This window comes from Diadema antillarum, unplaced genomic scaffold (genome assembly GCF_040938485.1).
Source record: "Diadema antillarum isolate AM-2024a unplaced genomic scaffold, OU_Dant_1.0 seq00001337_RagTag, whole genome shotgun sequence".
NCBI lineage: Eukaryota > Metazoa > Echinodermata > Echinoidea > Diadematoida > Diadematidae > Diadema > Diadema antillarum.
In genome coordinates this window covers 109,194-127,166 of record NW_027272106.1, presented here as the reverse complement: position 1 = coordinate 127,166, position 17,973 = coordinate 109,194, and the positions used below count along the sequence as shown (strand labels likewise).

The 17,973-nt window shown below is 38.8% G+C and overlaps 1 protein-coding gene across 1 annotated transcript; it reads right to left on the bottom strand.

The window, feature by feature from the left end:
• Positions 1 to 842: 842 nt before the first annotated feature.
• Positions 843 to 17,745, bottom strand: LOC139708445 (tolloid-like protein 2). The gene is made up of 11 exons (XM_071620396.1): positions 17,569 to 17,745; positions 11,449 to 11,487; positions 10,023 to 10,382; positions 9,304 to 9,477; positions 7,557 to 7,793; positions 5,866 to 6,231; positions 4,872 to 5,213; positions 3,693 to 3,995; positions 2,914 to 3,039; positions 2,202 to 2,268; positions 843 to 1,011 (listed from the first exon to the last, which is right to left on the bottom strand). Exons 1-11 carry the CDS (start codon positions 17,636 to 17,638, stop codon positions 843 to 845), a joined length of 2,253 nt encoding a protein of 750 aa, XP_071476497.1. The 5' UTR covers positions 17,639 to 17,745.
• Positions 17,746 to 17,973: the final 228 nt, after the last annotated feature.

The following is a 17,973-nucleotide window of genomic DNA, read 5'->3' as shown; positions in this document are numbered from 1 at the left end:
AGTCTTGTTTCGCATAGAGTGGGCATTTCACAGACAAAATGTCATGTCCGGTGTGTGTGTGGCGGTCGATTTGGTAATATACCTGAGATTGTCCCTGTTTGCACCATGCTGACCATTGACAGGAGTTCCACGAGGAGAGGAGAGAATTGGAATTTTCCTCTGCCTTCGGCTGCCAGCACGCTTGCCTCTGTGTGTTGGCAGGCATGAGCAAATACCAAGTTCTCTAACAGTTTTCCATAGATGCTCTGGTAATCGAGTCTTTCCATGCGGTTGAAGGTCAAGAATTTGGTCCGCATTGTTTGACCCACTTAATCCTCTCATGGCTGAAAAGAATGGCAGGGTACCAGTGCAACCATCAATGCCTGGGAGTGTATTGTCTAGTCCATGGTCAGGCAAGCCATGTCCCAGTACAACAGACTGAAGAAGCAACAGACCATGAAGTAGTGTAGACAGGATGGTAATGCCTACAGCCCAATGTACATGAGTAGCCATTTGGGAGACATTAAGAAAATCGCGAATATGAATCAAATTGCAGCAAGATTCATCTCAGCAATCGTCCAGGATGATCTATGAGTGATAACACAACTCCTGATACCAAAAACATGAAGACAGCTTTCCAAAAAGATGAGATATATCACACAATCTCAGGAGCTCACAAACTCGTGTGGCAGCCTGTTAGGCGCTCACAAGAAAAAAAAAATTGTGTTCTATGAAATGTATTAAATTGCATGAAAATGAGTGATTTGTAATGCTGCTATATTTTCAGGCTTCTACATTTTCAAGTATCCCTATATACATGCTTTTCCCTTTTTTCTTTCCAACAAAACAGATAAAATAAGGGACTACATCGCCGACGAGGACATGATATCAGTCTTCAGACCGTGAGGAATCGCCTTCATGAGGTGGGCCTCCGAGCTAGACGCCCCAAGAAGAAAGTGAAGCTCACGGATCGCCATCGCCAGGAGCGCATCGCCTTTGCAAGACGTCGTCGGAGACGAGTGCAGATTTTGTCTGAGGAAGATTGACGGCAGAATGCGGGTTTGGAAAAGGGCAGGGGAGGAGCTGAATCGTGACTGCATAGTTGATCTACAATGTAGAGCGCCCTGAGGTTGGCAGTGTGATGATGTGGGGCGACATCAGCAGACATCAGCAGCGATACGTCGACGAGGTGTTGGAACCGCACGTCATTCCGTATGCAGCAGCTATGGGAGACGATTTCATCTTCATGGATGACAATGCTATAGACCTCATCGCGCTCAAGTTGCAGATCAGTTTGTTGAGGGAAATGACATCGAACGTATGGAGTGGCCTGCAACATCCCCTGACTGTAATCCAATAGAGAATCTTTAGGATATCATTAAGCCGACAGCGAGCAAGAAGGTGAAAGATAACACTTCACTGCAAGAATTTCAGCGCATTTTGCAGAGAACATGGGGCAACATTGAGCAGCGCGAAGTACAAACGTTAGTTAACAGTACATATATATATATATATATATATATATGGGGGGGGGGGGGGACTCTGTTGTTTGCAAGGTCGATCGTGTATGTATAAAGCCACAACGCCGAAGTCCATGGTAGTGCCAAAAGGCTGTGACCGGATTCACCCCTAAGCCCGGACGAGTGCCTTCTTTGAAACCTCGTTCGGAAGATACAATTGTACTGTAGATGGAAAGTTACAAGACTTCGAGAAAAAATTACAGACCGCGAGAAAATTAAGTCTTCAAGAAATCAAAGGTTCTCTAAACTACCAAAGTCAGGAGAAGGCGAAATCCTCACGGAGAAATGACTGGGCTGCAGAAGGAGTTAAATTACAAGGACAGAGTCATATGAATAATGAGATAGACTAGCGACGTATGTAGCACGTGGCACTTCAAGGAGCTACATCTGGGGAGAAGAAAAGGAAGAATTTCAAGACTTATACGTCTAGAAACTGGAAATACCTCCTGACGCATCAAGAATAAAACACCAAAGGCCTCACCGGGTCCCTACTGCAAAGTCCAGCAAAATCCAGCAAATATAAACGAACTGTACCGACATATCTAAATTTCCTCTTAAAACAGACTAAGCATTCATGAAATAATATTTGATTACAAAGTCATACAGCCAATATACGAATAATAACTGCACCAAAATTTAAAAATAAAAAAATCTCCTTTCGAAACGTTCACCTAAAATAACAACTAAGAAACTTTATCCTACAGAGTATCATTATGAAAGTTGTTCTTACCAATACCGTTGTTTGATATCAGGTCGGGCACATTTGTTTCTGAAAGGGTAATCAGAAATTCACAAGATGTTAGAAGAGGAATTAACCTCTACATGAAACCCGCCATCAGAGTATTGCCAACATTTATTTTGAACCAGTTATTCCTCACAATTATAACGATATCATTATTTATGAAGTGAATGCACAATCTTACAATGTGCACCGGAGTGGCAATCCATAATACAAATGATGGAATTTCAGGTGACTTTATTTACAGCTGCAAAATGTATGAATTGAAACGCCAAGGTATAAAGCAAATGTTGTATTGATAGATTGTTCTTCCAATTTAATCGAATGCATAATTCTATGTTAAACTCTCAAATAAACTTTGAGAGTGATTTTTTTTTTTTTGGGGGGGGGGGGGATTCCGGTGGGTTTATAGCTTTTGTTTATCTTTTGTGTTATTATCAATTTCTTTTTGTGATCCAAAAGTGTCTCAGATTTATGACATCAGGGTCCTGTTTTATGAAGAGTTACAATTTCTTATAAAGTTGATTTCTATCACAAGTCTATGGCGACGTATGTGTTCAGAAAATTTAAAATCGATTATATCTTTTGATAAAACAGGACCCAGGTCAATTTCATATCTGGTCCTGCCATGCCCTCCAAACCATCACAAGTGGATAAAAAACATTGGCTACTGACCTTCAACCACAATTTGGCAAATGGCTGTCCTTTTGTCGCCGCACATTTCATTGTGGAATTTCCTATTCAGCATGTAGATGCAGGCACAGCTGGCATATTCATCATCTGGTTCACCGGCATCCCAATCTCGTGTTGTATTGAAAAGAAAGTAGAAGCGTTTAAATTGATATTTGAATATGAAGAGTTTTATCGCAAAAGGAGCTAAATGCATTCTTGTTAAGGTAAGATATTTGAGATTAAAGCTGCTAAAAACAATGAAAATAATAGGAAAATGCAGGATTATTTTTTAATTCATAACTTTTAGAATATTCCTTGTTATGTTACAAGTGAGGTATAACTGGAATGGTAGAAACGTTTGCAAAGTTACAGATATTTCAACTAATACCCATCAAGTAACGTGTACTATCTGCTTAAGAAGATATTGGTATGATTTATTTTTCACAGCAGTAATCTTCGCAAGATTTTCGGGACCAGCACTATTGCTTAATAAGCTTAACAACGCAAACCCTTCCAATGTATTTATGATAAACAAGCAATGCAGCTGAGCATAGACGATCACAGCGGTCAATAGACAGATAGTGGGCCTCTACTTGTTATTAATTGTATCATCAATCCTTATTTTATAAGTCCGAGGCAAAATGATTAATTAGTCTATCAATAACTTGTCACGTAATGGCTCTTATGAAATCATTTGATTATGATCTATACAGCCATCTAGTATGGAAGTATACCTTATAGATAGAGTGTGCAATTATCTTTTAACAGAACCGTTTCCTTACTTCTATAATTTGAGCGGGTGCCGCGTGCGTCCGTCTCACACACCCATTCAGGCTCGCCCAATTTGTGACAGTTTATCCAGGCAGAGAGACCATCAAAGTGAAGCTGTAGCGCGTCAAACTCTGCGTCGCTTTCCAGAAAGAGGAGAGATGGCTGCCTCATCTCACCGTTTGTCAGCTCCACCTCCGCCATAGTATTGCAACTTCTCACAGCATCGAACCACCACATTTGGTCTTTTATATGCAGACACTTGGACCCTGCTGGGAACCAGCCGCTCGGACAGACCGATGTGGGGTCAGGCTCAACTTTTACCATGTGGAAAATAATAGTATAAGTAAAAGGTGAGATTGCACAACATCATCACATGCACAAGAAAAAGGTCATTATACACTATCGCCAGCACACTTTCCAATATTGGCCGTTAATAGAGTGGTGGACAGTAAAGTTTCAACATCACTGAACAAACAAATTATTTTGGTTGGCTATTTGTATCCATATATACATGTATAATGCAACATGTTTGAGAGATACAGAGCTGCCAAGTAACCTATACAAATTGTAAAACAGACAAACTCACGTACATAAAAAAAAAAATCATAAAAACTTTTAAAGCATTTTACAGTCATATAATTTTGGCTGTATTGAATTAAAAAAAGTATTGAATATAGTATCATTCAGTGATATAATCTCTTGTGTTTCTTGAGAAACATAGTAAATATCATAAAAATTAAGGTTAACAGTTCCGTTCCTGTAGTTTAAGAGCGGTAATGATGTATGAACTTGCCATTACATATCTACAGTTTCCTTCGAGAAATAGCTTTGAAACTATCACGACACATAATGTGCAGATTGTAATCAGTAAGCTAGTCGTCAGGTTGAATACAATTACTCTTCATTCGCCATATTTTTTTTTTTGTTCAGTTGCAAGATTCTACAGTTTTAAAACGTCACACTATCTCACTGAATGGTGTTTTCATTCAAAACAAATAAAACGTGGTGATGTTCATTATTGCGAAGGTTCGTTATTCTGAAACACAGAAATTTTATATAAGCCCTATCTACTTACAGGTTCATAAATCCGAAAATGATAAAGAGTTCCTTAAAGCAATAGTCAGCAAACGGTATTGACCAGGCACATTGTGCTAAACGCTAGATTGAATTAATAAGTTATATGTTCTTACCATCAGGACAAGTAGCTGAAATGATCGCCGCAAATTTAACCGAGGACGTTAAGTAATCAGAGTGAAAGCTGATCCAGACTGGACTGAAGTGATAGTCATTTCTTGTTGACGGGACATTTACTCCCGAGAACTCATCGGCTGCTCCGGAAAAGTAAGGGTTATCTGCGATTTGTAGCGTGTCATATCTAGTCCAAATACGAAATCTGACGAAGTGCAAAGTCATGTCACAGCCCTCTGGCACAGACACCATCCATGTAACTTCAGTGTCTGTGTAGTAACGTACAGGAGGACTAGGGAAAATGATGGAGGCCCTCTGGCCAGACTCCAGGTTGAATGTGTGTTCTAGGGTAAGAGTAATAAGAAAGAGAAGAAAATCATTAAAAAAAAAAACTTCCTCCCCAAAAATGTGCCCCTTTTGAAAGTTTTTATCTTTTTTTTTACTTACTTGTGATAGATTGACGACGAAAGTTTAATTTTCATGTAACAAGTCAATAACAATATAGCCCTATCTAACTAATTATACATTGGAACAGACATGCAGATAGATAGAATAAATAACATTAACAAATATACATTTTTGAGGTATAAATTGAGAAGACCTTCTTCAATTAGCAGAGTGTCTGACTGGCAGGTATGACGGTATTTAAAGATTCAAATACAGATTTAGATAATTAAAATTGACGAAAAAAAAACAGCAATGACAACAAATTATCTTTACTCTCGTGCTATTTCAAGTATAGGCCTAAATATACATGAGCTACAGCCCCATAATCAAGGTAAGTATGAAGAGCATATAATTCTATGAGGAACTCAAAGTTCTTATGATGAAAATTTCTTTTGAAATGGTTGAGATATCCAAATTCAAGGAGGTCCTAATAACAAGTGGGTCTCACTTTTGACATGTATTAGGAACATTTTGTTTTACTTTGTTTTTTGGATCGGCGGTCAGGTATTGATGAAAGTCCTGCACCAACAAATTAAAGTAAGTTCTTACCATCGATACATCTTGCTGAAATGACTGCCTCGAATCCATCTGATGTTACTGAAGAGTCAGAGTGAAACCTGATCCAGGCAGAGCTGAAGTCATACTCAGTGCTAGTTGCTATGTCAAGTCGCCCTGAGAACTCATCGGCCACATCTGAGAAGGCAGGATTGTCTGCTATTGTCAGCTTGTCATAAGAACGCTCGGTACTAAAACTGACAAAGTACAAACCAATGCCACAGCCATCTGGAACAGACACCATCCAGGTGATATCAGTGTTGCTGTCGTATTGTTGAGGATAATTAGGGGACGAGATGGTGGCGCTCTCTTCAGATTCCAGGTTTAATGTTTGTACTACAGGGACATCCTTCGTATTAACTAGAAATTAGACAGGAAAAATTATATAAAATTTCCCGTAATTGCTGCGGTGTTGTTGTTGGGTTTTTTATCTGTGTTTTTAGTTTCGGTTTGTGTCACATTATAATATTTGCTTGTAAAGATGAATGAAAAAATGTGATAAATGAAACAATTATTCGTGATTTGACTAATCAGTGATAACTAAATTTACTCAACGCTGAGGACGGGTAGGCCGTAAAAGAAATCACGTGGTTAACATGTAAAACCTTAACTTCATTAAATTTTTAGGTACAATTTGCATAGAGAAGACCATCATTACTACAGGTGCTTGACAGGGATGGCAACCTCACAGAAACTTATTGTTTATAAAAATCAAAATTCAAAGTGGAACTGGAAGAAGAACAACATAGAAGTGTTAAAAATTTGAAACAAATTTGGTTATTAGGATATGCATATAATTCTATAAAGAGACAAAAAATCGAGGGATAGAGAAGGGGGGCATCTAAAACAGAAAGGAGAAGACAGAAACTGAATATTAAAAGTAACTTTAAAAGCACTTGAAGCTATATCTAAATCACAAGGAGACTATGATGTTACATAAGAGTATACATTTAGAGCCAACAAAGACGATTAACGCTGCGAAGGGAAATACTGCATCTACACAAGTTTATGATCATCGGACAACGGTACATACAGTATAATTAATTCCTGCCAGTTAGATATTATCCTTTTGTACATAATGCCGGATACGTATCTCTACTAGGTCCCTCTACCAGCCAGGTGGTTTTATTTTGCCCTTTCTGTAGTACGATTATGAGGCGTATGTTCCAACCAAAGATCAAGACTTCAATGACGTTGACACGGGGTACTATTCATACATGCAGATCTCAATGTCGACGGAACAGACATGCATATCCCCGTAAGCGGTATGGGTGCTGTCAAGGGGTTCCTGTTACCAAGGTCTATTTGGTACAGTCCCGTGTTGTTGTTGTTGTTGTTGCTGTTGTTGTTTTATGTGTATTAATTAGAATAACTGTTTTGGGTTGAACATTTGAAATTGTCTTGGTTATATACCATTCAAGAAAAGAAATTGATTAGATATAGTGTAGTCCTACGTTTTTATGGAAGTACTCTATACAGATGTAATCATTGCGTTGTAGTCATCGGGCAGGTCGTCGGGCATTTTTTCAATGTAAGAACAAGAAGCAAGGTAGATGTTCACTGGGTATATGATGGTCACATTGCTTGTCTCCTGGATCGTGTTTTTGCCCACTACATGACTAATGGATAGATTAATGCAGAAGGGTACAATAAGTAGACTCTGTATCTAACAAAATATAGTATACCTGTATTAGTTGCTGTTGATGTTGCAACAACGCCCATAGGTCCTTCATTGCAGAGGTCGCCTGTGTTGCAGGTGCAGAGCTGGCCCTCCAATCCCCGGAAGCTCATTCCACTGGCCTCCAAAGAACCCCGGAGTCCCTCCATCACCCCAGGCAAGTCTGCTGGAGTGAGGCATACGTTAGGAGGCATGCCCTCATCGCTGCACCCTCTCTCCAGTTGAGTCATTGATACATTGCCAACTGTAAACATTTCCAAAATATCAAAACAGAGAGGGGGACACAAAGATAAAATTAATACTCTACAACCCATGTCACCAAGCATGCTGCAGCTAATATCTTATAGCGTTGCATCAATTACCCACTGGTATAGATATATCACCAAAGGATTGTCAAACACACCTGGCAAATTTCAATATCCACGCATATTACAGTATACCTCTAATCAGCTCCGTGGGATGTTTAAGAAACAGTCATCTCAAACTCCAGCATTCATTTATTACCCCCCCCCCCCCCGCCCGTCACGCAGCTGATCATGCAAAATCCACAACATTTATAACACAGAAATCTATGAAACATCATTAACATGTGCGGAACTCGTTGTGTAAACGTAATATTTCACTTCGCAGTTGAAATTGTGACTCGTGCATCACAAAAGCGACAAAAGAAACTGCCAGACAAGAAATACATACTCTGAAATATTTGTACACTGAGGAAAGAGGCTCTGAAGCTTATAGAGTCTATTCACATGAGGCAAATCTCTCGTTTGAAGAAGCTACACCCCTGTAGACAATGCCAGTGTATATCTTGGCAATCAAGGACTTAAAAACCAAAGATATAAAACACCTGTTTCTTGACCCTGGCCTAATCTAAGCATCAGTCACCGCCACAGAGGGGGGGGGGGGGGGGGGGGGGGGCACCCGCGAGAGGAGGAGATTGTTTTGGTTTTGGCATGGGCTATGTAGCTCCATGGTGCGTGTGTGTGTCGACAAACTTCTACAATGCTCTCCTTCTTATTCCTGTATTTTCGTTATTTATGGGTCAAATTTTTTCGTTCGAAATTCAAAACGGATGACTATACAATTTCTCAATAGAATATAAAATCTAAAACTTCAGAAAGAATAGAGAAAATTGAGTGCACTTTGAATGGTCTGCCACAGGCAGATATCCTTATCATGCTCTTACGTAATATGACAGCTGTTGCAGTCATTAAACCCTGGCTTGGCCTCCAGGTTTGCCACGCCTGAGTAGAAAGTTATTTTGCAGTGGGCAAATACATCTATACTCCCACGTCTCAAACGAGGAATCGTTAGGGGGTATAGCACCCCATCAGCTTCGTTTGGCGATGGGGTCTCGCCTCAAACGGGGGTTTGACGGCATGAGTACGTAAAGTTATCAACTCATGTCTGCGCAATGAATGATACGAAAAACAGTCATATTTTATTAGAATTGAAAGTGAAGAGTGTGTAGGGAGCTCTTGACAAATAAAAGGAGGCTTCAAGACATACCGGAGCAGATAATTCTTCGCTGCATGAATAACAGTCAATGCAACATTGGAAGCAAATCACAAAGTTATATAATAGAAAACGAAAGACAGACGATCGATTTGCTTGAAAATGATAATTTTACGGGGGGAAAAAAAAAACTAGTATAATGTCTCTCGTTCAAGTGAAAACTTAAGTGCTGAGGTAACAGTTGCCAAGAATGATGAGAATCAACAGTTCTGAGATCCTGGAGAGATTTGCAAACTTACACAATGGGTGGTACATATAGCTTGTGATATTTGTAAACTTGCAGCTCCCAGACTGAGAACAGTTAACGGGTTGGACCGACGGGAAATCCTCGCAAGGGCCGACTCCACTATCACCACTGAATCCTGGCATATTTGACCTCATTTCTCTGCACTGTGAGCACATAATGCCGCTTTCTGTTGTAAGTTCATAAAGAAAGGGGGTGGAGAGATAAAGTGAAATTATCTCACGTATACATCCATACATAGAACATAAACAAATGTAACCGAAAGAAACAATTTAAATGCACAGGTTCTCTAACACACTATATCATGGAGTTGTCTCTTTGTGTTTTATTGATCACACACACACACAACCCCACATAAATTTCGTAATTTGAATCAGAAGATGCTGAAACGTTCACCGTCTGTCCCTGTAATTCCTTTGCTTCTTAACACAAAAAAACACAATTTTTGTGGCCTTCTACTTTAAGCATCTGACTGTCAAACTCTTTGGAATTCTCCTTGCAAACATATCATATGCCTACAAGCTGATATTTGAAAAGAATTTTACTCAGAAACACAGCTGCAGAATGCAGAGAATTAGAATGGCACATCTGAAGATGGCAAATACAATTAAGGTGACTGTAAAATTTGTGGTTGAGATCATGCACTACCATTATGTATTTTCCAAAAAGATATACTTCAAGGATTTTTTCTTATTTTAAGAGAACTGCTCTAACCTTCAGTGCATCTTGCTGAAATGATTGCCTCGAATCCATCTGAGGTTATTGATGAGTCAGAGTGAAACCTGATCCAGGCAGAGCTGAAGTCATATTCATGGCTACTTGAGACAAGTTGCCCTGAAAACTCATCGGCTACTTCAGAGAAGTCAGGGTTATCTGCGATTGTGAGTTTGTCATAAGATCGCTCAGTGTTAAAAGTAACAAAGCGCAAAGTAATGCCACACCCCTCTGGAACAGACACCATCCAGGTAATATCAGCGTTGCTGTCGTAATTCAAGGGATAATTAGGAGATGAGATGGTGACATTTTGACCAGATTCCAAGCTGAAAGCTTGTCCTCCAGACACACCTGTGGTGACTAGAAATGATAAAAGAAAAAAATGGTGAAAGTTTCTTTAACTTAATCGCGTATTATAGCAGATACCACACAACCATGTCTTAAATTAGTCGAGACTTGTGAAATTATCAGCGCATGGTGTCCATGATCTGCTCCTAGCTGAGGTCATGTGTTTTGAAAAAACTACTAGAATTAAATTGTATCAGCTCTAACGTGTTTGTTTACTTAGTAGTTCTAGGCATACTTGTTGCCTGTTTAATAATATTATACTCAAGTCTCGCTTATATCTCTTTTTTCTTCCCGAGCCGCATGCCGTCATCTTGGAGCACGTTGAATTGACAACCAATTATCTGATCTTATCCACACTCATCTCATTAAACAGAAATGCATGAAGAAAAATATTTATTGAAGTTAAATTTCTATAATTCTATACAACTTCTCTTCACAAACTCATCTCGCATGTTTTAAGGAGCAAGCCATTTTCTTACTATTGTTTTAAATTACACTTTAAGTGAGTTTGCTTCCGCAGTAACCTCAAAACATGACTCCATGCGCTTTATCCACTATGGTGGATTAGTCTACACAATTTGGAGCTTACTTGGAAATATATTTCATTTTTTTTTTTAAAAATGTATTCAGGAGATATTCGTAGGCTAATTTTTTTACAGACAAAAATTACAGCAGGTTTCTTTCTCACATACCATGCTTCTTAACCAGAATTATTCAATAACTTTTGAACTTCGCCTACATGGTGACTCGATCCAAGCTTTGCTCCCCGAAAATATAAACACACGTTCATTATTAGCTCTTCACCTTGTCACTATTAAACCAGGTATTAGGGAGCTTATCTCCCATTTTTAATGTCTACCTTCAAATTAATTTAGTGGTATATCAATAGTATCAAATAAAACATGTACTTGTAAAGTTAAAGCTTCACTGTAATCAAATCAATCACTATAAGCAGCTGAAAAATTAACAAGGATCTGATGTTATCATTGCACATTTCATAGTGAGAACAAAACAGAATGGTAGAACTGAAGACAGTTATACATTGGATAACGAATATCAATACCAAATTTGTTCTTACCAACTCTTTCTGTAGGCATCACATCAGACACATTTGTTCCTGGAAGCGAAGTTTAAAACAGAGATTCAAGACATCAAATTAGAAAACACGATGAAACTCTGCATAAAACACGTGAAAGCCCTGACCTATTTTCAGTCTAACTTATTTTGATTTGTTTCGTTTTATTCATGTGATGCATTAGATATACCATTCACCCAACATAAATGGAATTATAAACTACTTATAGTATCGCAATCCAGAGTACCGAAACCTTATAAACAAAAATAACTAAAAGCACGTAAATGATGATACTTTATCTGATTTTATTGGCCAACAATATGGCAGCAAAATGCTGAAACTAAAAATAATGCCGTGATGTCATACGGGCTAGCTGTTGCACTGAATATTTTTTAACCGATTCCTAATGTCCTACCCCGTATACCTACTACATCCTTTTCCCAGTTGATGCATCTGTATCACAGTCTTTCATACACCGGCAAAAATTTTGTAATGCGTGAAGACATGGTTACTAAAATTAAATATGAAACCACATTTTCAAAACACAATCCAAAACTGCAAATAACTGAATAATAACGTATAAGTACAATTTTTAACACAAATCGAAAGTCTGAATCCAGCATAAATACTAAAGATTGCGATGTCTTTTATCTTTTTCCAGTAGCTTTCAAATCATAAATTTTCTTATTTGAATGTTGATGAATATGCATTTAGTATTCATGATGAAGAAACCAGTGACGAAGACGTAGCGAATCGAATAAAAACGTTTGCTGAACGTTCATTACAGACGAAGTTAGAGTAGCAGACCCAATAAGCACATGTTGTGGACGTTTATGAAAATTTCCAAGTTCATTATTTGTGGAAGGTTGTCGACGTATTTAAAACGTTTCAAATGGGCGTAGTAAAACGTGTTTTAAGAGTTTAAAAAACCGACAAAGATAATAATAACAACAATTTGTAGACGTTTATAAAGGACGAAGACATAGCGGACAAGATAAAAATGTTTTCTAACGTTCATGGACGTTTGTAAAACGTTTTCCACAAAACCTGCGCTTTGCAGTAAATGCCTAGTCCCAACTTTGACGTTGTATACGTTTCAAAAACGTCCATTTTATACGAAGACGTATGAAGTCAGGGTTCCCTGAAATCTTGTTAGTTTGTCAAAAGAGGTGGCAGTTACCAGTGGTTTTTGAAATTATCCCCATTCTACAAGGATTTTTTTTTCTTTTGTCATTGTTCACTCGTCGGAAGCAAAGGGTGTTGCTTCCTACCACTCACCGGAGTGTATCTGATCGCAGTCTTAGAATTCGGACCTGATTAGTGGACTATATCAGGTCAAAGTCAAACATAATTATCGTGCGTGACACGATGAGGCAAGTTCGTCACAATCACGCGCGACATGTCTGACATTGGATGTAATAGTCTGAGAGCTGGCTGCTGGTCAATTTACCCCACCAAGCCCAAAAGGTTTGACCCCTCAGAGTTGCTGGGGCCACCCTCCTCATTAACCCTATTAAGCCCAAGCTATTTTGACCCCTCGTAGGCCCAAGAGGGGGGGGGGGGGGCACATAAGCAAGTGGAATTTTATTATTTGTTATGTTTGAAATTTCTCAAGGTCAACACATGGGGGCGCTATTCATATCAACATAGTGATACATTATGAAATCCGAGATGAAATGTTTGGAATGGGTACACGTATAGTTATGACATTTCATATTTGCATAATAGTGGAATTTTTAGATTGCAAATTGAAAATATGATAAACTAATGATATTAGAGGCATAATTTGGGTGAAGGGAATCAAACTCAAAATATAAGGGCAATCTGTAGAAAATATTGTTTTCAATTATCTCTATTATATCTATTGTTTTATGCCTTTGTCACATAAAAACAAAGGAAATAATAAGAAAAACTTTTCAGGACCATGATTACTTCAAATTTTGCTTCTTCAACAAATTTCAGCGAAGAAACACCCATTTCATACACTATAATGCTGTTAAATGAAATAGGAACAGAAAACAAATGCAAAATCTGACTGACATGGTTGTCAGTTTATGGTTGCCATGGCAACCAGCAACATCAAATATAGCTAAATTATATATCAAAATGTTTGCAATAAGATTTTAGGAAAAGTCACCAAATTTGGTTGAAATCGGATTAAGGACGAAGGAGTGGCAAACGAAAATCTGGTAGGGGGGCACAATGTGCCCTCCCCCCCCCCCCCCCCTTGGGCTTTATAGGGTTAACAAAATGGGCGTCAGCCTGGTCCCTGAGGGCGGGTTCGGCCCCCAGGTACCCCCCCCCCCCCGAAAAGGCCCTCCGGCGGGTGTATTTAATACCCCATGGAGCCCATGAACCAAACTTGGCCTAAATGAATGTCCTATGGGTGTACATAATCAAAACATAAAAGCTGACAAAATATCTGGTCGGGAAAGGGGTTGCCAGACCGCTTGTTTGCAGGCACAAAACCTTGTTTTTGGCAAAGGGGTCTGCGCCAAGACTACACGGTCCCATAGTCCCTGTACGGTAGGGTCTCCCGCCAGTCTGAGAGACAGTGGTAGTTTAGAGCATGTAGTAGTCTTGGCGCAGACTCCTTTACGCCCAACAAGGGTTTGTGCCTGCAAACTACCCGTTATACCCTGGGACCCAGGGTAGTTTGCATGCACAAACTGACATCACCTACACACGCACACACACGCACACACACACACACACACACACACACACACACACACACAATGTTCACACATGGCTCTATGTATATACTATAACACATGACATGTTCATGATGGAAAGACAATTTAAACCAAAAATCTCACAACTTACTTGTTTAGCGGTGGTGGCCTGCGGCCGACATCCATCGACCTTCGGAGCCTATTGATGGTTACCGGGAATTGGCATGTTATTTAGGTTTCTCAATAATACAGCCATGATAGACCTTGCACACAATTAATGTCAGACCTATAAGATGTTCATACCTGTTGAATGTTTTACATGGATAATATCAATACACATTTAAGGAACACTGAAGAAATTCGAAATTTGTGTGAAGTTGTATTATGTTTTAATGGCCACACAGCCTGCTTTTTCTGCATGGTGAATTCACCTTATGAGACACAAATAGCTTTTCAGAAAATGCTGAAATAAAACCTTTGTTGTGAGTAGACTTCAGTTTCAGACCAACCACAACAGCACTAAAGGCCAGTTGTATAATACATTTAAGTAAACATTTTCATCAGCAGTGCATTAAACATACCTTTAATAAAGTTTATGTCAACAGCTGGGATTTAGCTTGGATTACTTCTCTTTCTCCTGCTTGATATCCTCTTTTAAATACAAATAGCAAGTCTCAATCCTCATATAAGATTATTTGGAAAACCTCAAACTACCAACTTTTTGTGTTGTTGGCTGATAAAAACCACCCTTCGATGTATAATATAGGCAAGGGTTACAGCATCCATGCCAACATTTCCTTTATTTGACTCTAATAAATTACAAATCGGAATAAACTGCATTACATAACGACATGATATCAATCTATTTTCATACTCAGTAGTGCATGCCACCTCATAGTTTGGGACAAATATCTGCATATCAGAGTTACGAACATAATTATGGTGTTCCATATAAATTATATACATGTATTGCTGAACTTCCTTGAAACATCAAATAACAAGCTTCACAATAGAGTGCTAACTTTCTGTAATGAAAATAAACAGGCTGAGAGCATTTACTTTGATCTTGTGTTCTATTTCTTCAGCACTTTTTTGTCAGCTTATTTCTTGAGATACTTTTTATTTATAATAGTTCCCAGCCCCACACAAATTGTGTCACATACTGCAAACACTGCCATTGACCGTGACCAGTACACACCAAATTGACACATCAAATCATCAGCTTAATGAAATAGCTCTCTCTTTATATAGCATATAGGCTGAGATTATTAACTTGCTTTATATCAGCACGTTTGTCAACTCCTTATTTCTGGAGATACATCATCTTCAGTTCCCCAGCCCCACACAAACAAAACTCAACCTATGGTGTCACATATTGCAAACAGCGCATTTGATTGCCATTGACCCTGGACATATACATAAACATAAAATTACCAGCTGAATGAAATCTTACTAGTAGCTTAATTTCTTTTCTTTAACAATAGCATGCACGTTGAGAGTGTTTACATTTTTTTTTCTTGTGTTCTATTTCATATCAGAATTTTTGTCAACTCCTCATTTATGAGACACTTTGTTTACCTCCCCTACCCCAAAAAAGGTAATACTTTCAGGGTGTCATACCATTAATTATACAGTTACAATGTAGTTCATGTTTATGATTTAGTTGCCATTCAAAACCATCGCAATTACAATCAAGCCATGCATCACACTCTATGAAAGACTAAAGCTTACATGAATTACATAATGTAGGCCTGATAAGCATTGCACATGACTGTTTCAGTTGGACACTATGATCCCTGAACTGAAAAGTATTTAGCATGGATTTGTTCACACAAACATCAAACATAATTTCATATTTTAGTCTATCATACAGTATGATGCATGATTTGAGGAATATATAACAGAAGTCTACTCACAAAAAAGGGTTTATCTAAGCATTTTCCAAGTATAATGTGTCAAAGATGGATACATATAAGGGTAAGCAGGTTGTGAGGCCAGTAAAACACAATATAATTTCACACAAATTTCAAAATCTCTTCAGTGTACCTGCTTGAAGGTTCACTGATAGTATCAACGTAAAACATTCAAAAGGTATGAACATCTTATAGGTCTGACATTAATTGTGTGCAAGGTATTTAACATGGCTGTATTAGTGAGAAACCTAAATAACATTCATGTGTTATGGTATATACATAGAGCCATGTGTGAACATTGTGTGTGTGTGTGTGTGTGTGTGTGTGTGTGTGTGTGTGGTCAATTTGTGCATGCAAACTACCCTGGGTTCCAGGGTGTAATGGGTAGTTTGCAGGCACAAACCCTTGTTGGGCGTAAAGGAGTCTGCACCAAGACTACTACATTCACTATTAAAACTACCACTGTCCCTCAGACTGGTGGGAGACCCTACAGTACAGGGCCTATGGGACCGTGTAGTCTTGGCGCAGACCCCTTTGCCAAAAACAAGGTTTTGTGCCTGCAAACAAGCGGTCTGGCAACCCCTTTCCCGACCAGATATTTTGTCAGTTTTTATGTTTTGAGTATGTACACCCATAGGACATTCATTTAGGCCAGGTTTGGTTCATGGGCTCCATGGCGTAAATTACACCCACCGGAGGGCCTTTTCGGGGGGGGGGGGGGTCCCTGGGGGCCAAACCCACCCTCAGGGACCAGGCTGACGCCCATTTTGTTAATGAGGAGGGTGGCCCCAGCAACTCTGAGGGGTCAAACCTTTAGGGCTTGGTGGGGTAAATTGACCAGCAGCCAGCTCTCAGGCTATAATGTTTTCACTCACCGATTTAAAAAAAAAAATAAAACGCAAGAAATTACAAATTAAAATATGGCTTACACACACACACACACACACAAACACACACAAACACAAACACTTAACCCCCCCCCCCCCCTTCCTTCTTCTGAAGTAACAACTCAACAACTTTCTGCTCTTGGGGCTCGATTCTTTAATTCTCAGTGTTTGGTTGTTTATTTGTTGCAATTTGCCTCTTTTTGAAAGCAATATTTGGGACACGCATTCACTCTTAGCTTATAACTGTGACAATGATCAGGTCATAATTATACAAGTGACCTAGAAGTACCTAATTTAGCCATTGCTTATTGTTGTACAAAACATACAATTTTACATCATTAATTTTTTTATTTCCACATTAAATAGTTCTATTTGTTGGTAACTTAAAAATCTACATGCCATTTTCTTGAAGGCGTGCCCGACTGTTAGTTTAAGTGTACCAAAAGACATGACACTTCGAAAGAAAAGCATAAACTCTATGGACTTTATCACCTTTAAAACCTTTCAGTCGTCAAGTGTTCAAGCAACATGGATACGCGGAATCCCCTCTCCGCTCAAAAAAAAAAAAAAAAAAAAAAAAAATATATATATATATATATATATATATATATATATATATATATATATATATAGGCATTGCACCCTTACCAGCTGAGAGTTGGCCCGAAAGGCACACGACCAAGATCAGGATGTTGCGTGCAGACAGCATGTTCGGCATGTTCAGTGGGAACTACAGCTCAGGCAACGCCCTGACGACAAAGCTCAGATGTTCTCTGTTGTAGGCTATAATCTCAGAATAGACAGTCACCACGAATATCACTCGGCGTTTCTACCGATGAGGAGCAGCCTCTTTTATAAGAGCAGTTAACACTCTACCAGAAAGTTTTTGTGGAATAGTCCATTATTTTGTGAGGGATCATTTTATAGCTGTGCTTTTTTTTTCTTTCAAAATACGTTGAGTAGCATTCGTGGTGGCTTTTCTGTATCAGATGGTGTTTAAACGTCGTATAAGTAGGTGTATTGCTTAATACCCAAATTCTTACCCATCATGTA

Bases quoted from the DNA above. Each gene is read 5' to 3' on its own strand.
- LOC139708445 (XM_071620396.1), bottom strand. From the start codon at position 17,638: ATGCCGAACATGCTGTCTGCACGCAACATCCTGATCTTGGTCGTGTGC. The intron at 3,040-3,692 runs GTAAGGAAACGG...ATACAACACGAG, and splicing joins CACCCGCTCAAATTATAGAA to ATTGGGATGCCGGTGAACCA. The intron at 1,012-2,201 runs GTAGGATAAAGT...AATCTTCCTCAG, and splicing joins AACTTTCATAATGATACTCT to ACAAAATCTGCACTCGTCTC.